The 27,592-nt window shown below is 37.0% G+C and overlaps 1 protein-coding gene across 4 annotated transcripts in view; it reads left to right on the top strand.

The window, feature by feature from the left end:
- The first annotated feature begins 309 nt into the window (after positions 1 to 309).
- Positions 310 to 27,592, top strand: part of PLA2G4A (phospholipase A2 group IVA) — a 160,255-nt gene continuing 132,972 nt past the window's right edge. For 2 of the 4 annotated variants that reach the window (XM_089909789.1, XM_089909769.1), the window contains exons 1-2: positions 24,054 to 24,139; positions 25,294 to 25,369. In XM_089909789.1, the coding sequence (XP_089765915.1) occupies positions 25,325 to 25,369 (45 nt within the window). In that variant the 5' untranslated portion in view covers positions 24,054 to 24,139; positions 25,294 to 25,324. Of the gene's footprint in view, positions 431 to 24,036; positions 24,140 to 25,293; positions 25,370 to 27,592 lie in introns of those variants that run through there. The other 2 variants (XM_022593385.2, XM_089909779.1) reach the window with 2 other exon arrangements.

Below are 27,592 nucleotides of genomic sequence, written 5' to 3'. Positions count from 1 at the left end.
TCTCCAGTATGCCTTGGGTTATCCATATTTTCAATTGAGTTCTTAACTTGTTTGGAAAAAAAGGAGGAAGCAGTAACTACTTAAGGACAAGAAGTACTTTCAGACACACGCATACATAGACTCCATGTAATTTAGGACTGTTTAACTTACATATTATTTAAGCATGTTTTCTGACTTCAAACTCCTAGTTCTGATAAGTAAACATTTACATTTAAGATATTAGCTGCTCTGAGAACAACGCTTTTCCTCCCTTCCTCCTTAATTCCACCTTAACACATCTGCAAAGACGAAAGGAAACCAGCTCACATTTTAGCCCCTCCTACCAAGGATAAGACTTGAACTTCTCTGTGGTCCCGGGCTGAGAAAGGATCCTGACAGAAAGCTAGAGGTGTAAAGGAGCCTGAGGAATCTCATTGTAAGTCTGGGAACTGTAAGCAATATATTTACTCTTCCCTTGCTTGCTCAACTTCTCTCTCCCGCCCTCCCTAGCTTTTAGTTTGTATCTTGCTTGGAAGGAAGAAAGGACAAAGGGAAGCCTAGAATTCACCGCTGTGAAAAGTCTGCATGTCCTCTGAGTTTTGAAATGAGATACAGATCAGGGACCTTAATTTCCTTCTAACAAATGCCAGTTTGCTTTCCGGGGTCTAAATGCACTGTGGAATCCGACGATAAGGATTTCCTTCCTGTACAGCGCCGAAAGAAAGCGAACGTTCAGAAAGGCAGTAAGGTGGCTCTACTTAGCGCTCCACGTGATGCCACCCGGTGGTTGCCTATTCCCATTATTGAGCAGCCTGCTCTTTGACAGCCCTAAGGATCTTTAGCGAAGAAATTTATCAACTAATTTAAGGTTTAATTAAAAAATAGTCATTTCGTTTACTTACGCAAAGCATTCCTGGGTATTTAATGTGTGGCAGTGTTAATGCGAAAAAACAAACAACATTGAAAAATTAATTGTATATTGACTGGTATTCTGATTCGTCCTTCTGAGTTATTTGACATGCCAGGAGAACAGAGCTCGAAACAAGATATTGGAAAAGATTTGCTTAAATAAGAAAGCTAAGTTTTGAGAGTGAATACTATTTTAGTAATTTTGTATTGGAAGCATTTGTAAAAAAAAAAAAGGCATTTGGATTTGAAATAATAGTGGTTTAATGGTTTAACTTATTTAAGTTTCCTATAACTTGTACTCATTTTAATCTTAAAATTAGTCATTTTTACCTCAAAACTAGGACAAGAAATGCTCTTTATGTTGGTTGATGATGTAAGTAAGCACTTATTCATCTAAGGCAGATGGAGAATACTAGAGGCGGACCATTTGGATGGATGTCAATTCTAAGTTATGATATTTGCATATATGACCCTTTGGGTTCAAGGAGAATTTCTGTTTTGTTTTGTGTCTGTTTGCTGCATAAATTTGGAATTGTAGCCTAAGAGATGTTTGTAGGGAATAGTAGTGAAAGAAACCTTGTTAAGAGTTTTAAAATTATGTTCCAGAGATCTCTAGACCTTGCCAGTCAAGTTTGATATTGGGATTAAACAACAGGTATTTGTTTCTTTCAGTGAGCAGAGGAAGAGTTAAATTTTAAATTAAGCAATAACTGTGAAATGCATAGAGAAGCGTTTAATCTGCATTTGTTCAAAGCAGCTTTACAAACTTCCTGTAGGGGAAGCACATTTTATGGGACAAGAAACTAAGAAACCTATTTAGTAATTTTCCTTGTCCCAATTAAACATAAATGAAAAATATCTCAAAAGTGACTTGCAATGTTAAAATCCTTTTTTTTTTTTTTTTACATTTTACGTTTATCAGTTTCTTGCTAATAGTACCTGATAAAGGTCATCCCACAGAGATACTTTGGCCTGTGTTTTCAACCCATCAGTATCATTCCTAGTGTCTCTGCTTAGAAAGCAAAGTCGTAAAATGAAATCATTTGCATTAAAAAAAAATATGTTCCAGGAATGAAAAAGAGGAAGAGAGAATTAGCTGTGTTTCCTTTTCCTCTCTTACGCCTTTTTATTTACCATCAGTTGTTTTCTTCCTCTTGCTTGCAGATTTTATAGCATTAGTTATTCTCAGCTTCTTCTTTTTAGTTTGTTTTATCACAGACCCTTTTACAAATCTTATGAAAGCTGTAGACTCCTTCCTAGAATAATGACACTTTTGCTCTCAAACATGCACAAATGTTGAAACCCGTTTAGGAATTTCACAAATCCCCCCAAACGATTCATGTCGTGTGAAAACATAGTATTTCTTAGAATTTCGGAGCTTTCTGGCGATTTCAAATAATTAGCAAATTATTTTACTTATGAGTAAAGAACTGCCTCACAGTGAATATTGCACTTATTCACTTAGTGTTCTGGAACTCTAAGTAATTGGTGTAATGGAAAAACTACTGCCTGGAAACCAAATGACCTAGATTCTAGACTCCACCCTGATAGTAATTAGCTGTACAATATTAAGCTTGCCATTTTTCTGTGACATCTGATATTTTTTATTGCTGAATGCAATAAGTAAAACATAATAGGGAAGTAAGATACAAGTTATTTTTTATTGGATTGTGGGATGTCTATATTTGCTGCTTTTGTTCCAAAATTCCTAATGATATTTGCAAAGAAGAAAAGGAAAATTGAACATATAGTCCCCGCAAGGGGTAACTACTTTTAAAAAAAAAAAAATTATTTATTTATTTGGTTGTGCTGGGTCTTTGTTGTGGCAGGCGGGCTCCTTAGTTGCAGCTCGTGGGCTCCTTAGTTAGGGCAGGTGGGCTCCTTAGTTGTGGCACATGGGCTCCTTAGTCGAGGCAGGCGGGCTCCTTAGTTGTGACATGCGAACTCTTAGTTGCAAGGGGTAACTACTTTTAAAATTTTATTCATTCAATCAAAATATTTATTGGGTAACTAGCATGCATAAGCACAGAGACAAGGAATTCATATATATACATCTATTTATGCTTCTAGACATTTTTCTACACATACACTCACATGTAGATTTTACAGAGTTGTGATCACACTTGTTAAAAGATAAACTGAGGCATATTAAAACTTTTGAGTTCATTTGGCAAAAATTGATTGGCATGGGGCAGTGCCCAACCAGAAGTGGTCAGGAGCACTTCACTGACATGATATATGGGAGAGAATTTTATAGAGAAAAAGCAGAAGCAAAGTAAGGAATTTATGGATTGGCTACAGCTTAAAGCTTAGTTGGCTGTTTATGAATGACTGTCCTTAGGTTTCAATTTTGTACCTTCAAGGCATTTACCGGCTTAGATTTTGGTTTGCTGATGTAGGCTGCAGTGGCATTAGAGTCACCTTAGTCTAATGGCCTCCTTGTTTAATTAATTTAGCACACTGCTGATGCTGTTTCATAACATGCTTCCACTCAATCATGAGATTTTCTCTTAAAACGTATTTTTATATTCATGTGTTATTTTATATTCATTCATATCTTAAATATTACTAAGTCCCTACTATGTGTCAGCCACTATGCAAGTGATGGCAATCTAGCCATGAGCAAGAGAGTATGGTTCTAAGATGTAATTTTTAGTCTATGGAAATGTTGTATTGGCTGATTATAAGTTGCTGGATATTTAGGTGGATTAAAGTTTTCCACTATTATAAATAGTGTTTCATTTAGGACCTCAATATAAATGTTTGTATATATCTTTGTTTATTTCCTTTGGATAGATTCTTAAAATGCATTTTTCAAGTTCTAACAGAAGTTCCACTAATTACAGGTTATGAGATCATAAGCCAAATGCTTTATCAAAATTTTCTTTTCTCAGCTGTAAAAGAATAGTAATAATAATAATAATAATTGAGTATTTGGAGGATTTAAAAAGCATTTAGCAAAATATTGTAGAGTACTAGTTATTATTTTTGCCATTTTGCTCTTGAGAAAGATTGGATCCATTTATCAGTAGTATAAGAGAGTAGAATTTCCCTAAGCCAACATTGTGTTATCACTCAAACAGAACAAACAACAACAAATCCAAAAACTGAGACAATTGTTATATGAAAATGGTATCTTGTTTAAATTTGCATTTTTTTTCAGGAATAAGGTTGAACAATTTTCATGGTGGACACTTGTATGCCTATGTTTACGAATTGCATCTTTCAATGTGATTTTTAAATCTTTTTTCAGTTTTAATTTCTAATATGGTAAATATCAATGGATATAACTCACATAATCAGAGGCCCTTTGGGGTCCTCAATAATTTTGAAGAGTGTTAGGGGCCTTAACATGAAAGGCTAAATTTTGAAATGGAAATAGAAATTCTGTAAACATTGCTTTTTTCAAGTTTAGAGGATTGTTCTTGTTTCCTGATACCTTTTCTTTAACAATGGGTGAGATGCATAGAAAAATGAAAGCAAGTCATTTTTATTCTCACTGTCTGTCATCTTCTACAAAATTCAGGGGACTTGAAGAGGTTTCCGAGAAGAGGGCCAAAACCCTTGTAGAATCTCGCACAGCTTTAGCAACATCCAGACTTGCTTAATGCAAGAAGATGGAGCTAGAGATAGGTCTAAAGGTTACAGGATGATTCTTTCGAAAGGTTTTGTAAGAAAGATGGTGTCCATGTTTGTCAAGAACCAACTTAGAGAAAATGAATATAAGCTTTAGGCCATTCATCTTGTACTCCTTGGCGACTAGGGCAGTGACAGTTGGGAGAACCAAAAGGTTGGTTCAGGGGTTCTTTCCAAAGAAGACATTAAATAGAGCAGATATTGTTCCTGCCTTTTTTTGGGGGGGGGGGCGGGTACGTGGGCCTCTCACTGTTGTGGCCCCTCCCGTTGCGGAGCACAGGCTCCGGACGCGCAGGCTCAGCGGCCATGGCTCACGGGCCCAGCTGCTCCGCGGCATGTGGGATCTTCCCGGACCGGGGCATGAACCCATGTCCCCTGTATCGGCAGGCGGACTCTCAACCACTGTGCCACCAGGGAAGCCCTGTTCCTGCTTTTTGATACCACTATTTGCGTGAGAAAAAGAGATGTGCCCAAATTTTGCTACTCTTGCCATTCTGTGATTCTCAGTTTTTTGGATTCTCTTTGATTCTTAGTCTACCCTCAGAACAATTCTTTGAAAATACAGTTTATCTTTCCTCTATACAAATATAAAATAAGCTTAAATATGGATAATTCAGTGCTCGCCATAAGCGGATTTATGAAGCTGCACAACCAGTCTGATCACTTATTGAATGAATTCAAATAGCTTTAGAGAAACTCAGCAATCACCTATAAGTGATCCCGGTCAGAGTTTAGTAACCACTGAGTCAAAGATGAAGGGCTGAGAGACCAAGTTGTACTCATTTTCCTTTCATTCCCTTCTTAGGGGGAAGGGAATGCACTTGTAAATCAGCTGCTCCCTTTTCCTTAATCTTCCTCTTCATTTGCTTGACTTCTGGAGTCTATAGGGAAATTTAGGTATTTTAGGTAACAGTGTGTTTTGAATTAGAAAACAAATATCCAGGGCTCCCCTGGTGGCGCAGTGGTTGAGAGTCCGCCTGCCGATGCAGGGGACACGGGTTCATGCCCCGGTCCGGGAAGATCCCACATGCCGCGGAGCGGCGGGCCTGTCAGTATGAAAAATTCATGTATTTATAACAGTTTAGTTTTTCATTTTATTATTTAATTTACAATCTAGTAATCACTAGTAATCACTACAATCTAGTGATTACCTAGTTTGAAAAAAAAATCAGAGGGACAATAATACCTTTCGTTTGCATAGCATTTTGTGGTTTATAAAGAGATTGCTCAAGAACTTTATTCCCACAATAACCATGTAAGTTAGCAGAGCAGATATTCACATTTTGCAGATGTGAAAAGAGAAGTGTTGGAAAGTTAAATAGCTTATTTAATATCCGAGTCTTATGATTTCCATTTTGATGCATTTTGTATACTTCAGTTAACTAATTGATTGGTTTATATTTCCAGTTTTGATGCGTGTTATTTAAGACTGTCAACCTCCCCCTATTTGTTAACATCAGAAAAATTATACGGGAAGAACCATGAAATACACATCCTAATGCACGTTTCCATATTAACTCAATTGTTCTGTTCTTATAACTGGATTACTGATTGGCATAATAGAAGAAGTTGCACAAATTTAAGAATGATTGAAGCAGTAGCATATGATTTAGAATTTCTTATTTTGTAACTATTCAGCATTTTATAAAGATATATGCCACTTTAAGACAATAAAGTATATGAAGTTTAATCCAAAAATACAAAAGAGATATATTATGAGTTGTATAAGAAACACTAATTCTACCAACAGTTTTACTTTCATTTGGTAATAGAGCATTTTTTTAGAATATTCTGAGTATAACCTACAGAGCCTATGGTTCTTTTTGGCTCTTATTAATCTTGGTGGTTGGCATAAAGCATTTGTATCAAAATGGTTACTCTGACCTTGGATTTATCATTTGTAGAAAAAAATCATTATTATTTTTACCTTTCCGAACAACCCAGTAGCTTATGGTATACCAGGTATTCCTTTTCAGGAGTAAAAATCAACTTTAGTTATAACGTTGGCTTATTATACATATGTATAACTTCATAACAAATAATACATAGTAGGTCATGTTTGACTGCTAGATGCAACTGCACCACTAGAAACGTTAGGTCAGCAAATGGCTTCTGTATTGCAAAGTCAGTAAATTGACACACTTCCTATTTGCCTCATACTTGTACATCCACAGCTTTAATAAGATAAGCAAGTTGGGCGCAGTACCTCAGCAATAAACTGGGATGTTAGACTCCGTGTGTATTCTTGTGGGATTCCTGGATCTGTAATTGTAGAAGAGACAATGCCTGGGTTAGTCTAGGGGCAGGAAAATGGTGTCTTTAAGTTTTCTTCAGGCTTTCTCTTATTTATTTATTTATTTTTTGGCTGTGCTGCGCGGCGTGCAGGATCTTAATTCCCTAACCAGGGATCGAACCAGTGTCCCCTGCAGTGGAAGTGCGGAGTCTTAACCACTGGACCGCCAGGGAAGTCCCCAGGCTTTCATTTTTTATTACTTGAAACAAAAGTGTAATCCATTTTGTGGACTGTTTACATGTAGTTGATGCAATATTATGAAAGTAGTAAGAAAAGTAATTTAGAGCAATTAAGTAAGAATTTATAGAAAAGTACTCTGGGGAAAAGTATCTAAAGATGTATACGGTTATGAGGATATGCTGTGTAGATTCCGGCATCTATAATTAAGATATCTTAATATCCATCAGTCCCTTGTTATTATCTACCACAAAGCTCAAACAGGTATCAACTTCCTTTCCATTTAACTGTCATGAAGAAGAGGCAGATGAGTTTAAAACTGGTTGAGGTCATGAACTTAGATCTCAAGAGGTAACAGTAGGGCATTTCTGTAGGTCATGGAATAGTCTTCAGAATCACTACTTTCAGTGTACAATGGGAATTCATGTTCAAATATAACTTCAAAGTATCATTATATCATTGATTAGTAGAAGATGCTATTAACATATTTTAGGAAGATTTCTCACAGCAAATTTAAATTCTAATTTAAAGAGATTTCTTAGTTAATTAAAAATTTAGTTGCAAAATATTAAGATGGTTGCTTATAATCTGCTGCTTGGTACTTATTTTTTGAGGTAGTGACAATCAGGGATTTATATTTAAAATATATAAAAGTCCACAATGTTTATATGAGATTTTTTTTCTTATCCTTATCACTGACGATCCCTCTGTTAATGAAAAGCAATAAAAGGACAGTTTTGTGAAACTCATAAAGTGTTTGCAGAAAATTTTACTATCTGCTTAAATTATGTGTTAAATTGACAAGTTGGCTTGGTTGATTAATACCTTATGAGCTATTGTCACAATGAAAAGAACATTCTTGTATGAATTACAATTTTCTGTGAAGAAAAGAATTTCTAGATACTATTTCATGAATATATGTAGCATGCCTAGGAAAAGAGTAGGAAAAATGTACCTTTTTAAATACTTAGAAAAAGAAGAGGCATTAGAAGCAATTTAGATAGTCTGTACTCTCTTTTTCACTTAAGGATTTTACCTGTTGGATCAAGAAAAAAAAAAGGCAGATGCTAATATAATCCAGGAATTTTTGATCACTGGGCTATGTGCATTTATTCCTTCACCAGTTCAGTATGTTTTAATTAATACTAACTACATGCTAGGCACTGTCCTACATTTAGGGCATACATGGGTGAATAAAGAGTTAATTCCCTCTTGGAGGAGAGAGATGATAATTAAGCAAATAATAAACAAATAATAAAAGAAGCAAATGGACTTTAATAGTACAGGCTAACCTGGGGAGGTGAAGGATGGAAAGGTTTCCCTGCGAGGTAAAATTTAAGCCGAGATGTGAGGGATGAGAAGCCAGGTGTGGGAGGTGCCTAGAGTGAGGGTAGTGTGGCTCAGATGGGGGGCTCCAGGCAGAGAACAGCATCTGTAAATGAGCCTGCAAAGGAACAACCAAGATATCAGGTGGAAAACCAGTAGTTAGGATGATGTCATGGGAACAAAGGAGGGAAAGTGCTTCCAGAGAAACAGAGGATAGGAAAGTGATGACCATATTTGAAAACTTGGAGGTCATTAGTGGTCTTTTTTTTTTTTTTAATATTTATTTATTTGGCTGCGCCAGGTCTTAGTAGCGACATGTGGGATCTAGTTCCCTGACCAGGGATCGAACCTGGGCCCCCTGCGTTGGGAGCACGGAGTCTTAACCACTGGACCACCAGGGAAGTCCCTCATTAGTGGTCTTGATAAGAGCAGTTCCAGTGGAGTGGTGGGGACTCAGTGAGATGGCAGAAGGGATAGGAGTGGAGGACTCTGAGGACATGGATAGGTACAGTGGGAACAAATGGCCCTTTAGAGAAATCTGTCAGTGAAACCCAGCATAAAAATGGAGACATGGAGGGAAAAGGAATATGGAGTTATGGGAGACTGTAACAAAGCTAGCCAATCAGATTTTCCAATAGAAGGTAAAGGTTGATGATTCAGAAAAGAAAGGCATGGCCATCAGAGGGAAGTACTTGAAGAAGATAGAGGGATTTTGCGTCTAGAGAGCCATGTGTGGGGCTAGGTCTGCAACACAAGGAGGAGCTCTGCCTCCTTCGTGACAGGGAGAAGGAGAACCCAAGTGCCTGGGCAGAGGAGTTTGCAGATTTGCTGGTGGGAAAATGGGAACTTCCTCCTGGTGCCTTCTGTTTCCTCAGTGAAGGGAGATGAGGTCACAGCCAATAGTGAGGGTGAGATGAGGCGAGAGACTTGCGGGGGAGAGGAAAGTCTTTCTAGCCTGGGACTTCAAGGGCACCAGAAAAACTTAGAAGGGCGTTGTGTAGTGGTGAGAGCCTCTTTGAGTTCTGAGAATGTAAACATAAGATTAAAAACCAGTCTGCCATGTTAGGTCGTTTTTCTCCAGCTATGTTTAAATGCTAGGAGCAAACCCAGAGAAGCCAGAATGGTTGAGTTTTGTTAGAGTGGGTTTTTTTTTTTTTTTTTTGAGTGTGAGTTTCTAAAGAAAGAAAATCTGGAAATCCTTAAAATGAACAACCAATACACTAAGCAAACAAAACAAAACACCTAAAACAAAAATGTGTAGAAATTCATGAACTTGTAGAATACAGATCTTTTTATCTAGGGTAATTATTAACTAGTAAGGAACAGTCACAAATTGGCTTGATTTCCAACATTTAGTCGGCAGGGATTCAGTCTTTGTTCCTTTCAAACTCTTGGTTTCCTTGCCTAGCCAGCTGCTAGGCCCAGTTCTACACTTCAGTGAATCTCAATGCCTTTACCTGTTCTAGGAGCCATCACGCTAGGCTCCGTTTCCTTCTTAGTTGCTAGAATTGTTTTCAGTTCTGAATGTTTAACCGTGGCCTTGCCTGCCTTTCTTGGATATCTAGCTAAGTTCCTGTGTAGAGTTTATATCTTACCCCTCAACTTTGCCTACTTTACTCCTGCACTAAGGCCACCTTGGTGCTCCCTGAAAGACAGTGCTTTGTAGACTTGGAACCATTACAACTCTGCAGTGTAAAGAGGGCTGAGACATTCAGTAGTAATAATCAACCATCGAAAAAGAGAGTCTTTCTTTTACAGCTCTGTTAGCAGGATGTTCTTTCTTCAACCTGACAAAAATCCTTCATTTTGCAACTAAAAGTCATTTCCTTCTTTTTTTTTTCAATCTTTAGAGTTTTAGAGAACAGCTGGTTATCATAATCACCATAATCAAACTGATATTTTTTTTAAGAACTAAAACAATTTCATTGAAACACTGACTCTCGTATTTCCTTGAAGTTTAGAAAAATCTTGTTTCAATAAATTTTTAATTCATTAGCCGTTTCTCATAAATCCTTCTCTTGAAGTGCTTTAGTTTTACACTGTTGACGGCCAGGTGCTTCCATGAATGGAAGCAGTGAGTCTGTGTGGGTCAGGCTGAGCAGGGAGGTGGGGAGGACAGATGCACCTGAGTTTGCTTCTGGCTCATATGTTTCCCAGATGCACTTCTTGGCACTCAGGAGATGCCTCTTTGTCCTCCTTCCCTTCCTACCTCAATAAGACATGTCTATCATGTGTTGGAAAGTCATCCTACACTTTATTCCTGGTTCTGCCCATATTTCCTTAGGCTGTGGTATAGATATAGTTATGGAACTTCTTCCTGTCCAAAATGAAGGGGAGAGTGTAACATTGCTTTTTTTAATTTCATATTTTTACAAAACCCATTGAGGCATTATATCTCATCAGCAGAAGCTCAACTGAAACATTCTTACAGATTTTATTAATATCCTTGGCACCGTTCTCCATTGCTGATCAAAGGTTGAGGAAATGTATATTTCACAATTTGGAGCAAATGAGTATTTCTAGTTCATTTCAACCTGTGTTTATTATATGTAACACCTAAATATTCAGGTTGGGCTTACATGTTTATTATGGTGCTAGCAGAGTACAAAAATAACAGTTTTCTATTGCTTTACCCTTTATAGTGCTGAAAGTTCTTCTGTCTTAAAAAATTTTACATTGAACTTTAGACTTGCATAGATGTACTCCACAGAAGTAGAGAGAGAAAACCCTTCAATGCGTACATTGAGACCATTTAAGAGGTCTACTACACTGCATAGATTCCATGTATTTCAATATAATTGGTTTCCTTTGTAATCCAGAGTTTTTATTTTAAGAACTTCATAGTGTCATACTATATCATGGGGTCTGTAGGCTTCACCAGACTGCCAAAGGGATTCAAGGCATAAAACATATTAAGAACTCCTGAGAATTTCCCCTCAAATGCATACTTTCTATGTACAGAGTTCTTAATCCTGCAAAAGATTGAATTGCCTGTTTATTTCAAAAGTGAATTGCCATTCACAGTGTCTAGAAGCACGTTTCTAAAACTTCTTACAACCTGAAAAAAGAATGATGAACTTGAATTCCTATTGTACGTTACACAATCCAGGACTTGTAGAATGCTCGTGTCATGGTTAGTGGTTTAACTTCCCAGTAACCCATGAGATGGGTGGGTGTACAGTGCCTCTGATCTTCCACAACTCCTGCTATTTTTTTCTGTCATTTTTTTCCACTTCAAGATCATAGTCAACATCCATATTTTAGTTACAAGATCAACCTCATGGGCTGCTTGAAATAGTTACCATGTTAGTTGAGAAGTAAAACAACTTCAAAATGTTATAACTCATCCAGTAATAAACTGTCTCTCATGAAACATTTAAGCCAGCATGACGGTTTTCCTGGGGGTTTTCCCTGGACTGTTTTCTTTAGAAAAAGATACGGCTTTCCCTGCTGTGGCAATCTTGGGTACGTCATAAAAAGAGGCAGCAATTAAGGAGGGAGTGGAACCCTCAACAAAACACAGATACTCCCTAGGGGAGCATATTTGCAAACCATCTGGTCTGGAGAGAGAAAGTTGTAGAAGTAAATGCACTTTTCAAAGCCCATTCCTTTTCCTGGCATTTTGTGCCACATTGTTAGGTATATTTCAAAAGTGTTAACACTGATACCTCTCCATTATCAGTTTCTTTTAAGTAGAAGGTAGAACATTTTCCATTTTCTGAAAATGAGCATAGTAAACACTTGTCAATGTGGTATTATTCCTTAGTGGTCTGTGTGGGAAGAGGAATTTTTAAAAACAATCCATGTTGCATTTGTAAGTCAACATCTTATAACTATGATTCACATCTAGAAAAATCTAAAAGATGAAAATGACTCTTTTTAAGCTTTATTTGACCAATCACAGAGAGAAATTCAGTTGTTCATTTCCTTCAGATTCATATCTTGAGCCTACTTCACACCACCAGACAATAGCTTGGCCATTTAAAGTATTGGTCAAACTAAATTGTATACAAATCCTCTTTTAATTTTGGCTAAATTCCCTTTTTAGCCTGAGTATGCTTGGTTGGGGATGGCGGTGGGGAGAGGAGAGGGTGTAAAGAAAGGGCACCTGGTTGAGAGTGGCGAGACGAGTTCAGCTGTTTCCCTAACTGGGTGAATTCTCTAGGTTTGTTTATATCTTTAGACCTCAGCTTACAAATTTGCACAAGGTCTGTCTAGGTGGTGATTATGACTGTTTCTTCCAATTCCAAAATTTTCTGACCTTAAAATACAGCCAGAGTGGCTGCTTGTTTTTGGCCACTGAAGAGGTGAAACAATGGAAAATAACAGCAAACTGGAAGGTCAGAGAAAGAAAACCAGAAAACTGGCTCTGGAGTGAGGAGACATTCTTGCTTCATCTGTAATGCAGCGTGTGAAAATGGGCCAGCCAGTTTTCTGGCCCTTAAAATAGTCAGGTTTATCTGGATTTGTACTTCCCAATTGTGAAGTGGTAAAGTAAATAACATTATGCATTGTGTTTCATTTATGTACTCGTGTGTGTGTGTGTGTGTGTGTGTGTGTTTGTGTGCACTTTCAAAATAACCAGATGAGGATGAGGGAGGCTGGTCCATCTAAATAATGCTGTGCTCTCTCTTCTTTATCTCCTCACAATCCTAGTTTAGGTGCTTGTTGTATGATATCTGGACTCCTCTGGCTGGTTGCCCCTCCCTCCTCAAATGCCACCTTTCTCCATTAACGACTGTATGCATCTTTGTTTAACTGTTATATTTATATTATTGAACTGTGTTATAGGCTGAATTGTGCCCCTCCCCATTCACATATTAAAGTCCGAACCCCCCAGTCCCTGAGAATGTGACTGTATTTGGAGATCAGGCCTTTAAAGAGGTGATTGAGTTAAAATGAGGCCCTTAGGATGGGTCCTCATCCAGTTGACTGGTGTGGTTATAACAAGAGGAAATTTGGACACCCTAAGAGACACTAGGGGAGCATGGGTACAGAGGGAAGACCATGTGAGGATTCAGGGAGAAGATAGCATCTTCAAGCCAAGAAGAAAGGCCTCAGAAGAAACCAAACCTGCTGGACACTTTGATCTTAGCCTTCTGGCCTCTAGAACTGTCAGAAAATGTTTCTGTTGTTTAAGCCATGTAGGTTGTGGTGTTTAATTATAGTAGCCCTGGCAAACTAATACAAAGTGTCACTTCCACCCTGTCCCCTCTCTCTTCCTGTCCTTTAGAGGCTTTTGTAGAATGGCAGAATGATGTAGAAAGAAAATCTAGTATGAGTCAGAGGGTCAGGATTCTAGGGCCAACTCAACGTTTGTCACCCAGGGGAACGTTGCTTAGTCTTTCTGGGAGACAATATTCCTTGTAAAGTGTGAGTAAGGGGGACCATCTGCCTCAGTTTGAGTTCTCAGTGATTTTTAGACAAATCACTCATGCTTTCTCTCTAAAATAGCAATAATAATCCCTCTCTTATTACGAAGACAAAACAAGACGGCGTATATAAATCACTTAGCGCAATAACACTGGCATCTGGGAAATGCATAATGTGAACTTTTGAAATTAAGCGTTCAGATTAGTAATTGCTGAGATATCTTCCAGCTTGTCATTCCAGGTTCTATAATTACGCTCTACTTCCCCTTGATTATTTCTCAACCCCAAACCTCATCTGTGGTCTAATCAGCTTTCCCCAGTAATCCATATACATTCCAAGTTTGTTGATTCATCCTTTAGTAAATGGTAATTGGGTGATCACTTGGGGCCCAACAAGAATACAGGGAGAAGGAGACAGAACTTCCCTCTTGTTGTTCACAGCTAGAGGAGACATACCCTCTAAATAATGGTGATAGAGTACATAACACTGCGGTAGGAGATATCAAGGAGAAATATAAGGGTCCTAACCATGTAGATAAAGAGATGGTTTACTTCAGAGAGTGAGTTTATACAGAATCCTGAAGGACAGGAAGAGACTATCCTGCACAGAAGGTGTGTGGAGGAGGGAGTTCCCTGGTGGTCCAGTGGTTAGGACTCTGCGCTTTCACTGCCAAGATCTGGGTTCGATTCCTGGTCCAGGAACTAAAATCCCACAGGTCGCATGCAGCACGGCCAAAAAAAAAAGGTATGTGGGAGAGAGGTAAGGAGGGTTTTGGGTGGCTGGGTGGCACCGGTGAGAGCCTGAGATGCTATGGGGCATCTCCACTGTGGCTGCAGCTTGCTGCTCATGGCCTTTTCCTAGAGCGCATGTTTCTACCTCCATTTCTAGACATCTAGGCCCTTTTGTGGTTTCAAATATCAGCTCAGGTATTTGCCTTTTCTAGCAAGCCTTGTTTATTTTAAACCAGTTGAATCTTTCTCTGCTCTGAAACTCCAGTATATATTCCATATATATTTGTCAGGTTAAATAATGAACTTTCAATAATACAAATTTGAGAGATGAAGAAGCAGTGTCAGTGACCTAGGAATAAAAGCAGAGTAGAAAAATTCAATTCAAAAGGAATAGTGTGGATGGACATCAGTGAGGGACCAGGTGTCTCACTGTGGGACCTGAGAGTCATGTACCATACTCTTGGGTTCCTGGCTGGAGAAATAGACCCAGTTCATTAATCTGTGCCTTTATATCTGGTGGCATGCTTGTCTATTTCCTTGGGAACAGGGCAGTTCTCTTAACAGGTTTTCTGTATTAAACTTAGGGTACAGCCTGAGAGACAGTTCTAATATAAAGCAGCTCATGTACTTAATTCTTATTGTTTCTTCATTCCTCTGTGCCTGTGGATGATATCAGACTCTTTGCTTAGCCTAGGTTTAAGAATTTAAAACTTTATTAATGCCCTAGTAACTTTAGTAATGCCTTGGTATACATGAATGATGATGATGGAAACAATAATGCACTTCATGCCTTCACGCTTTCAGAACATTCTTCTATATCCAGAATAATGGAGAAAGCTTTGAATTTTGAAGCAGATAAATCAGAGCCATATATATATAATTTAATGGATCAGAAACAGCAGGACTTTTTAATCTCTATTAAAACTCGTTGAATATGATAAAGTACACAGTCTTTATAAAATGTGCTCAACAAATTTACCTACTTGAACTTCTTAGAAATCTCCATAGAACCAAATAAGTCTCAGGAATTTGGGGGAAAGCATCAGTTTCCTAAAAAACAATAACAAATGATAATTTTGTATATTTATGGCCCACTAGGTACTATGCTTAATAATTGACATACTTTTTCTCATTTCATCCTCTCACTGCCTCTGTGAGGTGTGGGGACCGTTTCCCCTATTTTATAGGTAAAGAAACAATCGTAATTGTTTTGGGGCTCCATGAACTGCGCCCAGATAAGACAGCAAACTTAACTGGTCAATGTTGTGTGTGTTCTGATGCTCCATCCATTATCTGTTCCCCATCTCTCTCCCTCTCTTCAGGCCTTCCTATTCCCTAAGACACAACAATATTGAAATTAGGCCAATTAATAACCCTACAGTGGTCTTTAAGTGTTCAGGTGAAAGGAAAAGTCATGTGTCTCTCATTTTAAATCAAAAACTGGAAATAAGTTTAAACTTAGTGAGGAAGGCATGTTGAAAGTTGAGATCAGTCAAAAGCTAGGCCTCTTGTACCAAACAGTTAGCTAAGTTGTAAATGCAAAGGAAAAGTTCTTGAGGAAATTAAAATGCTACTCTAGTGAACACATGAATGATAAGAAAGTGAAACAGCCTTGTTGCTGATATGGAGAAAGTTTTAGTGGAACGGATAGAAGATCCAACCAGCCACATTTCCTTCAGCCAAACCCTAATCCTGAGCAAGGCTCTAACTCTCTTCAAGTCTATGAAGACTGAGAGAAGTGAGAAAGTTGGAGAAGAAAAGTTTGAGTCTAGCAGACGTTGTTTCATGAGGTTTCAGGAAAGAAGCCATCTCTAAAACGTCAAAGTGCAAGGTGAAGCAGCAAATGCTGATGTAGAAGCTGCAGCAAGTTATCCAGAGGATCTAGCTGAGATCATTAATGAAGGTGGCTACACCAAACAACTGATTTTCAATGGAGATGAAACAACATTCTAATGGAGGAAGATGCTATCTAGGATTTTCATAGCTAGGGAGGAGAAGTCAATGCCTGGCTTCAAAGTTTCAAAGGATAGGCTGATTTTATTGTTAGGGGCTAATGCGTCTGGTGACTTTAAGTTGAAGCCAGTGCTCACTTACCATTCTGAAAATCTCAGGGCCCTTAAGAATTATGCTGAATCTACTCTGCCTGTACTCTATAAGTGGAAACACAAAGCCTGTGTGACAGCATATCTGTTTAGAACATGATTTACTGAATATTTTAAGCCTATTGTTGAGACCTACTTCTCAAAAAAAGGATGCCTTTCAAAATATTACTACTTCTCACTGACAATGCACGTGGTCACCCAAGAGCTCTGACAGAGATGTGCAATGAAATTAATGTTGTTTTTATGCCTGTTGACACAACATCAATTCATTTGACTTTCAAGTCTTATTCTTTAAGAAGCATACATTTTTGTAAGGCTATAGCTGCCATAGATAGTGATTCCTCTGATTGATCTGGGCAAAGGCAATGGAAAACTTTCTGGAAAGGATTCACCATTCTAGATTCCATGAAGAACATTTGTGATTCATGGGAAGAGGTCACAATATCAACATTAAAGGAAGTTTATAAGAAGTTGATTCTAACCTTCATGGATGACTTTTAGGAGTTCAAGATTTCAGTGGAGGAAGTAACTGCAGATGTGGTGGAAGTAACAGGAGAACTAGAATTAGAAGTGGAGCCTGAAGATGTGACTGAATTTCGGCAATCTCATGATAAAACTTGAAAGGATGAGGAGTTGCTTCTTATGGATGAGCAAAGAAAGTGGTTTCTTGAGATTGAATCTACTCCTGGTGAAGATGCTATGAAGATTGTTGAAATGACAGTAAAAAGTTTAAAACATTACATAAACTTAGTTGATAAAGTAGTAGCAGGGTTTGAGAGGATTGACTCAAATTTCGTTTTGTTTTAACATTTATTTATTTAATTTTTTGGAGGGGGCTGTGTCGGGTCTTAGTTGTGGCACGCAGGCTCAGTAGTTGCAGCATGCAGGCTCTGTAGTTGTGGTGCATGGGCTTTCTAGTTGTGGCCTGCGTGCTTAGTAGTTGCAGTGCATGGGCTTGGTGGCCCCACGGCATGTGGGATCTTAGTTCCCCAACCAGGGATCGAACCCATGTCCCCTGCACTGGAAGGCTGATTCTTAACCACTGGACCACCAGGGAGGTCCCTTGACTCCAATTTTGAAAGAAGTTATACTGTGGGTAAAATGTTCTCAAACAGCATTGCATGCCACAGAGAAATTCTTCTTGTAAAGAAGAGTCAATTGATGCAGTAAACTTCATCGTTGTCTCATTTTAAGAAATTGCTACACACACAAAAAAGAAATTGCCATAGTCACCCCAACCTTCAGAAACCACCATCCAGCAGCCATCAACATCGAGGCCAGACCCTCCACCAGCAAAAGATTATTATTCGCTAAAGGCTGAGATGATGGTTAGCCATAAAGTATTTTAAATTAAGGTTTGTACATTGTTCTTTTGGATACAATGCTACTGCACACTCAGTAGACTACATTACAATGTAAACATAACTTTTAAATGCACTGGAAAACCAAAAAATTTTTGTGACTTGGTTTATTGAGATATTTGCTTTGTTGTGGTGGTCTGGAACCAAACCTGCAATATCTCTGTGGTATACTTGTGATAACCTCTTATTTTCCCGTTGTCCTGTAACTCTAGGCAGGGAAAGAGAATGACAAAACACTCTAGTCTGTGTTTTGTTTTTTTGTCTTTTTGTTTTTTTTTCACCTTTCCCAGAGAAGTCCATCTTGCCCTGATAACGTGACTAACAGGGTTTTGGACAGACTACACAATATGAAGCATTCACTGAAAGTCAACAGTTGCGTTGCACAGGCAAGTGTGTGTTGAAAAGTGTATCTGCATTTCCCTTTCATTAGTGTTCTGGAAGTTTCTAATTACAGGGCAGCCAAGGAAAAAAAAAGAAATTATGAGCTTCATATCTCTTGCTTCAGACTTAAAAGACTGTATACTCACAAAGACTGGTTATTCAGCTTAGTTATAAAAAACAAAAAAACCCAAAACTGCTGTTTTATGAGTATTCATTCATGATATCATTCATGATACATCATTCATGATAGTGGTTATGCAAATTAGTTGCAATAATGTTTCCAGGCTAAGCTAGTTGTTTGGGGGAAGATATTTTCCTGGTATTTAATGTGGCTAGGTGGACAGAAATGCCTTAATTTCACAGAACCTAAAATACCTACTGTTACTATTAACAGTTTAGGGGGAAAAAGGATGAATGGGTGCCTATTTGTAACTGGGACTGAAAATGTCATCACTGTCTGGCAATAATGACCAATGATTTTATTCTGAAGAAAGTGAACCTTACCCAATAATTTTCCCATATGACTCCTTTGTTACTTCCTTTGAACATAACTTTGGAATGAAAAATTGTTCATATAAATTACATCTATCCTTGTGTATTGGACTTTTAAACTAATTTTTTATTTTGAAATAATTTAAGGTAAGAAATTGCAAAAATATGGAACTTCCCTGGCAGTCCAGTGGTTAAGACTTTGCCTTCCAATGTGGGGGGTGTGGGTTTGACCTCTGGTCAGTGAGCTGAGATCCCACATGCCTCACAGCCAAAAAACCAAAACACAAAACAGAAGCAATATTGTAACAAATTTAATAAAGACTTTAAAAAAATGGTCCACATCAAAGAAAAATTGCAAAAAAACTTCCATATATTCTTTACCCAGATTTCCCAAATATAATATCTTGAATGGCCATAGTTCATTATCAAAACCAGGAAACTGACATTGGTAGAATGATATTAACTAAACTAGAAACCTTATTTGGATTTTATTAGTCTTTTGTATGTATTAGATTTTATCGAGCCTGACAACCTCTGCCTTTTGATTGGAGGGTAAAATTCATTCACATTTAATATTATAGTTATCTGCAGTGGTTATGTTCCAAGACTCCTGGTGGATGCCTGAAATCTCAGGTATGCTGTATCCTACATACATTATGTTTTTTCTTATTCATACCTATGATAAAGTTTAATTTATAAATTAGGCACAGTAAGAGTTTACCAACAATAGTTAATAATAAAATAGAACAATTATAGCAATATATGTAATGAGAGTTATATGAATTTGGTCTCTCTCAAAGTATTTTATGGTACAAATTTAATACCTTTTCCACCTTAGCTAAGCACCTATCTGCACTGTAGCAGTAATGTTTGCAGTTTGAGGTGTGACAGCAAAACAAGCACGGATTTCTTTTTTCTTCTTCACAGTTTCACAGATAAAAGATTCCTTCTTACTGTAGATCTTAGCACCCTCAGCATACAATTTTTTTTTTCTTAAGTTGAGAACATTCACCTTTTCATTTATAGGAAGCACTTTACAGTTTCTCTTTGGCATATCCGAATTGCCAGCATCACTACTCTTGTGCTTTGGGACCATTATTAAGTGAAATAAGGGTTACTTGAATTCAAACACTGAGATACTGCAACAGTCAGTTTTATAACCAGGATGGCTACTAAGTGGCTAATGGGTAGAATACTTTGGACAAAGGGATGATTCATGTTTCGGGTGGGATGGAGCAGGATATTATGAGATTTCATCATGTTACTCAGAACAGTGCAAAATTTTAAACTTATGAATTGTTTATTTCTGGAATTTTCCACTTAATATTTTTGGACTTCAGTTGACCACAGGTAACTGAAACTTTGGAAAGGGAAACAGCAGATAAGAAGGGACTACTATATTATAGTTATGGTTGGATTTCCCTCTGCCATTTTGCTTTCTGTTTTCTATATGTCTCATTTCTTTTTTTGTTCCTCTGTTCCTTGTGTTAAGTTGGTATCTTCTAGCAGACCATTTTAGTTCCTTTGTTGATGCTTTAACTATATTTTTGAGTGATTTTCCTAGTGGTTACTCTAGGAATTATTTCTAGGTGCACCTTAATTTATTACAATCTACTTTATGCAAATAATAACTTAATTCCAGTAAAATATAGAAACTTTGCTCTAACATAGTTCCAATCCCTCCCCACTCCTTTGTGCTATTATTATCATATATATTAATTCTATATATGTTGTAAACCCAACAATACAGTATTGTAATTTATTGCTTTACATATTCCATTTCTTTTAAAGAAGATTAAGAAGAAAAGAGAAAAATTGTATTTATAAAATATTTTATATTGATGTATTTATTTACAATTTCTTTCTTCCTATGGATTCAATTACCATCTTGTGTTCTTTCCTTACTCTGTTATAACCCCAATTTCTTCCCCCTTTTGTACTATTATTTTCATATATATTACATCTTTAAGTCCAGCAACACAATTTTATTATTATTTTATGTAATTGACTTCTAAATCAGTTAAGAGAAGAGAAGAATATATGTATTTATACCATCATTTAAAATTTTCTATATACTTACCTTTATCAGTGCTCTCTATTTCTTTGTGTGGATTTGAGTTACTATCTGGTGTCACTTCCTTTCAACCTGAATGTTTTCCACTATTTCTTGTAATGCATATCTCCTAGCAAAAAAAATTATCTCAGTCTGTATTGATGTGGGAATGTCTTTTTTTTTCTTCTTTTCTTGAAGGATAATTTTATTGGATATAGTATCCTTGGTTGACAGTTTTATTCTTTCAGCACTTTGAATATGTCATCCAATTGCCTTCAAGCTCCATTGATGAGAAGTCATCTATTAATCTTATTTTGGTTACCTTGTACATGATGAACCTTTTTTCTTCTGTAACTTCCAAGATTTTATTTTTGTCTTGGATACTCAACAGATAGAACTCAACAGATAGAATATGTCTAGGTTTGGATCTCTTTGTATTTTTCCCACTTGGAACTGGTTGAGCTTTTCAACATGTTTTTAATCAAATTTGGGAAATTTTCAGCCATTATTTCTTCAAATATTTTTTCTTTCCTTTTTTTCTCTCCCCTCTGAGATTCCACTTGCATATACATTAGTGTAGTTGATGTTGTCCCCAGTCTTTGAGGCTTTGTTCATTTTTCTTCATTATTTTAATTTTATTTTTCTGTTCTTCAGATTGAATAATCTCTATTGAGGCACCTTTCAATTCACCGATTCTTCTACAAGCTCACATCTGTTTATCCTCTCTAATAAATTTTTCAGTTATTTTTAAAATTAATTATTATTATTATTTTTTGGCTGTGTTGGGTCTTCGTTGCTGCGTGTGAGCTTTCTCTAGTTGAGGCCAGCGGGGGCTACTCTTCATTGCAGTGCGTGAGCTTCTCATTGCAGTGGCTTCTCTTGTTGCAGAGCACGGGCTCTAGGCGCATGGGCTTCAGTAGTTGTAGTACACGGGCTCAGTAGTTGTGTCTCGTGGGCTTTAGAGCACAGGCTCAGTAGTTGTGGTGCATGGACTTAGTTGCTCCGTGGCATGTGGGATCTTCCCCACCCAAGGCTCAAACCTGTGTCTCCTGCATTGGCAGGCAGATTCTTAACCACTGCGCCACCAGGGAAGTCCTCAGTTATGTTTTAACTCCAGATTTTCCGTTTGGCTATTTTTCTAATGTCTGTATTTCTTTATTGCTATTTTCTATTTGATATGTTATTGCAGCATACTTTCCTTTAATTCATGCTTTCCTTTAGTTCTGTGAACGTATAACAGATGCTGTGAAATATTTCTTAAGTTCATAATCTGGGGTCCTTCAGAGATAGTTATTATTGACTGCTTTTTTTCCTGTGTGTGGCTCATGAGGTCACAATTTCCTGTTTTTGTTTTTAGTGGTTGTTGTTGCTGAAAACTGGATATTTTAGATTATATATTATAGCAACTCATGGATTCTGATCCTTTCTCTGGGAAGGTTACTGTTGCTGTTTATTTGTTTGTTTTAGTGACTTTCCTCTGCTTGCTCTATGGAGTCTTCCCCTACAATGTTCAGACTCTGTATCAGCTCAGTTATTTTCCATTCTTGTTTTTATTTTTAAGCTTAGTAAGGTAGGAAAAGAGATATCCCTGAATGGATTTAAAGAACAAAAGGATGTTGCTCTAGGATAAAGTGCCATGAGCGATGTTTTTAAATATCTATTTGCCTTGTAGTTTCTAACCTAATAGACCTGGGCAGTTAGCTGTTATACACATGCTTCCCACTTTTGGCTTTAACATATAGAGAGCCTCTATCCAGGTCTTGATGCAGGATATGGTAGTGACAGTAGTAGTGGTGAATAGTTGGGTGGTAAACACAGGGGTTATGAATGGAGTTGCTAGAAATGAGAAGAGGAAATAAAGTTGCTGACACCAAACTTTGGGCGCCAGTAACAAACTTCCTCTAAACATTTTGAGTACTAGTCTTACACCTTCTGGAATTTCACTTATTCTGCTTTTTTTTTTTTTTTAAATTAGAGAGTGATATTTAACATCCTTTGACGTTAAGGATAGTTAGGAGTGAAAAAGAGAGACATCAAAAGAGAGTGTCAGTGCTAGTCTGTGAATTTCCTTCATACGTAAACCTGACATAATGTAATATCCATCCATCCATCCACCCATCTATCCAACAAATATTTATCCTGAACCTACTATATTTTTAGGCATAGCGCTAGGCAGTAGGGATGGATAACTCTTTGAACAAGATAAATGTGTTCACCAAATTTATGCATCTTTAATTCTCTCAGGAAAGGCAGACATTGTATAAGTGGAATGAAAGGCTTGAAAGAGAAGTACAAGGTATAAATGGAACCAGTAACAGGCAGACCAAACGTATTCTGAAGGTCATGGAAGGCTTCTCTGTCAAGGTGACATTTAAACTGTGTCCTGGAGAGTGGGTGAGCTATATCTAGTGAACAGTTGCCTACAAGGCTCTACATGATCTGTCCATGACTATTATTTCCAAACTCGTCATAAGCCATTTTCACTATTGCTCACCATTCACCAGCCACTTGTCTTCTCTCAGTTCCTCAAATTGCCCGCCTGGAACACTATATTCTAAATTCATTCCGCCTCACCTTCTATAGTTAGCTCCTTTCCAGAGATCAGGTCTCAGGTTATTCTCTAGTTCCACTTTTTGCTTGTTTCCATCATTTTGTACAGCACTGTTTCTAATTGTTTAATATTTCATTTAGCTGCTTTCAAGTTAAACTGGTACTTCAGAATGAACAAACATTTCTTTTAAAACATCAGCATTAAAATTGAAATTTAACATGAATATGTTTTTAAAATTCTTAACAAATATCTAAAGTGAAAAATTTCCTTTTTATTGTGAATTTGTGTAATACTGATCCAGTTAAGAAAACAAACAGTGGCATGTGATTTTTTAATTATAAATAGTACAAAAACAATTTTAATTTTCTGTAATTTCAATATATTTCTCATGAAATACTTGGCAAATGCAAAAAAAAAAATCCTGGAGTTTCCCAATAATTACTCACAGAATAAATTTGAACAAGAAATATGGAAATTAAGAAGTACTATCAGAATATGTTTATCCTTTCCTAAATTATGTGAATATACCCATGCGTATAAACAATTAAGGAGCTCAATCTAACTGGTCCCCTTGGGTAGAGTTTTACTTCCTAAGGTTCACACCCATTATCATCTAAATCTTGGGAATACATCCAAGAGAAGGCTTAACAATAAGGATTGTTTATTTTGTAGGTTTTAAAGAAGCTAGAGTGCCAGAGAAGACTTTTGAAGTGTGAAGAGATTTCCTGTAATTGAAATCAACATGTCATTTATAGATCCTTATCAGCACATTATAGTAAGTCATTTACTGTTTATATATTCTTCTGGGAGGGGGCAGACATACTTTTGTGCATGAGTATTGCTGATGTTGCTAGTAAAGTATAAAACTCTATGAAAAGCCTTGGACTTTTTATGAAAATCATATGAACTTAGTGTGTTTCAAATAAGGTAGAATCTGTAATAAAAGTAACTCATCTCCTCTTTTTATCACTGTAAGTTTACAGAAAAGAGGGACTTGGAGGGAAAAAATACCAAAATATATGTAACAGTATTGAACATTCACGGAACAGTAAAAAGTGTAGTTATCACTCAGCAGTTATCAGCCTGCACACTTCACATGAATTGACAGAGGAAGATAAAATAATTATTGAGTTAAGGGCTATATTTTGGTGTGCATTTTCAGAGTAATTAATTTTGTAAACTCTCCCTTAGTTAGATGTATTTAAGTGAACTCTTTTATAGGTGGACAATTTTTAATAAAAAGTTGAATAATTCAAATTTTGGTATGTAATTTTCCAAACTCCGTTGGAAGTGTACACTCTTTCTTCTGATCAAAAAAGCAGAGGAGAAAAATTTCTTTGCTGAATTTAACACTTGAGATCCAGTTAGATTTATATGGACTAGAAATAGTTTTTATGGATGTTAAGGAATAATACAAAGCCTCATTTTTATTCAGAATGAAACACTCTTCTCTTACCCTACAGCCCTTTCGAGCTGCCATCCTCTTTCCCTGCTTGGATAGCAAGGATTAATGTACTATAACTTTTTGTAGTTCTTTCTTCCATTCACAGCTTGAATCATTGAAAACTGGACTCAGGTTTTCCACTTTATGGAAAGGTCTCATCAAGGGCCTCTTTGGTGCTGAATCAAATGGATTCTTCAGGTCCCCTCCCCCATCCCCATCTCTGTTGGTCATTCTCCTCTTCTTAAAACTCCTTAAAAGTTTTTTTTTTTTTTTGCAAGCTTCTCTTAATGTTTGACTCCTTTTTTAAACTGAGGCATAGCATATATAAAGTGCATAAATTTTAATTGTTCAGCTTGATGGATTTTTACATGAAACCATCATACAGATAAAAATACACATTATAAGTACCCTAGAAGAGTTGTTCATGTCCCTTCCAGTCAATAAACTCCACAAAACTAACCAATATTTGTCTTCTATTACCAAAGATCAGGTTTCCTGTTCTTGACCCTCATGTAGATGCCTGCATTCAACATTTTGTCTGCGAGATTCATTCATGTTATTGTGAGTAGCAGAATTCCACACTTCTACATTGCCTTGTAGTATCTCATTATCTGATACAGTATACCACAAACTATTTATCTAGTCTACTGATAACCCTCATGTCCTCACCGAATGGCAATGGTACCTTTGCTAAATATCAGGCAACCATATGTGTGTGGCTTGGTTTCTTTTCTTTTCTATTGGTCTATTAGTCTTTGTTTGCCCCAGTACCAATCTATCTTAATGTCTATAGCTTTGAAATGTGTCTTTATATATGGTAGTGTGAATCCTCCAACTTTTTCTTCTTCAAGATTGTCTTGGCTTTTCTTAGGCCTCTGCACTTCCATACAGGTTTTGAAATCAATTTGTCAATACACACACACACATACACACACACACACACACACACAAATGCTGGGATTTTTATTAATACTGAAATTATTCTGTAGATGGATTGGGGAGAGATGACATGATAGTAATATTGAATCTTCCAATCTATTTACAATCATGAAACTAATGTTAAACTAATGTTTCACTAGAAACTAAAAAGCTAACGTTGTATTTACATGGAAATACAAGTGTTTTTTATAGATCCAGTGAACTTACAGAATTTCTTTATTAATTCTAATAGTTTGAAGTTTTTTTAGATTTTCAACTTACACATTCCTGTTATCAGTGAATAATTCCAGTTTTCCTTCCACCGTTATGGTGTTCTGTAGATGAATTTTAACATTGAGGGTAGGTGCAGATTAGTTTTTTCTTACCCTACCACCTCAAGAGAGATGGATAATTTCTATAACTCAGAGAATTCAATCAAAGTGTTCATTCTTAAACCTTAACATGAAATCTGGCACTTGAAACTGAGAAGGAAGATAAGATTAAGGTGTATAGCCCTGAGCTTGAGATAAAGACCAATAATAATTCTAAATCTTAACATTTATACTTTCAATTCAGTTTATCTCCAAATCTATTTTAATATTTTTTTCTGAGCACTTATCACCATTTATTGAATGTCCATTATGTACTACTCCCTGTCAGTAGGCACTGGGAAATCAAAATAATCCTTGAACTGAGCTTATGTCTAGCAGAAAAATAATTTATAATAACTTTAAGGGCTCTGATAGGAACAATGAAGATTACTCTGGGAATATACAACATGAATAACTAATAACAGGAATCCTTCTGGAATTCCTAAAGGAAGTGACATGGAAGCACAGACCTGAAGGTATAGTAGAAGTTAGGTGAAGGGAGAGAAAATGACTTTTCTGGATTGGGAAAAGCATATGTGAAGTAGTCTGGAGGTGAGAAAGTACATGTTGTAAGGAAATGAAAGAATTTCGGTATGGCTGGAGCATAACACATTTCAAAGAAATTATTATTTCAAATGACCTTCACTTTTCTGTCTAATATGACCAGGCCTTATTACTAACTGCTATGCAGGCCTCACATGTCTCATGTCAGATGGCCGTATTAACAGGCCATTTAGTTCCTTTTTTTAACACGGCAGAGCATGTTTAAAACCAAATTGCATCTGGATGTTTTAAGATTCATTTCTGTCACCTTTTCTTGCAAATTTGGTTAACTATAGACAAATATTTAGGCCATAATAATTACCTATGTGGCATCTTAATATGATGAAGCATGCTAAAACCACATATCTGTAACACATTTTCCTTGACCTTCTCCAGCATCAGAATTGAACAATCATTTAGCGTTCCGGTGTATAGCCCTTTTCAATGAGAGGGCCCTAAGAGCTTTATACTTTCATTCATGCTTGTTTTTGCTGTGTGTGTGTGAAAAAAAAACTGTGCATGTGTGTGTGTAAATTTTTCTAGTGACAAAATTTCCTGCCCTAGTTATCACAGAAGGATACTTTTCAAAATATATAACTGAGAATACTTTTATTACAAAGGAAAGCTGGGGAAAACTAAGCCAACTTACTAGTAATGAAGGGTGCCAGACAGGTCGACACAGTTTTGGCTGCCTCAAGGCGGTGAAGATTGGACTCACCCTCACCACACCTGTAATGCAGGGACATGTTGGAGAATCGTGTGGGCTGATGCAGCGAGTTCTCTTGTTTCCAATGGTGCCAGCTTTTAAGAATGTAGGAGAAAATGGAGTAATATATATAGGGCACAATGCAGTTCCCATATGTCTAGAGTTGTTCTGAGGTACTTTCCATCCTGAAGGGTATTTGTGTATTTGTGTCTCCAGAATCTACTGAAGTTCTTTTGGACCAGGAAG

Source organism: Delphinapterus leucas, chromosome 1, assembly GCF_059928025.1.
Source record: "Delphinapterus leucas isolate spDelLeu-1000000601 "Yukka" chromosome 1, BTC_Dleu_Yukka2, whole genome shotgun sequence".
Lineage (NCBI taxonomy): Eukaryota > Metazoa > Chordata > Mammalia > Artiodactyla > Monodontidae > Delphinapterus > Delphinapterus leucas.
Note: the sequence above shows the minus strand (reverse complement) of the source record. Positions and strands in the feature narration are given on the sequence as shown.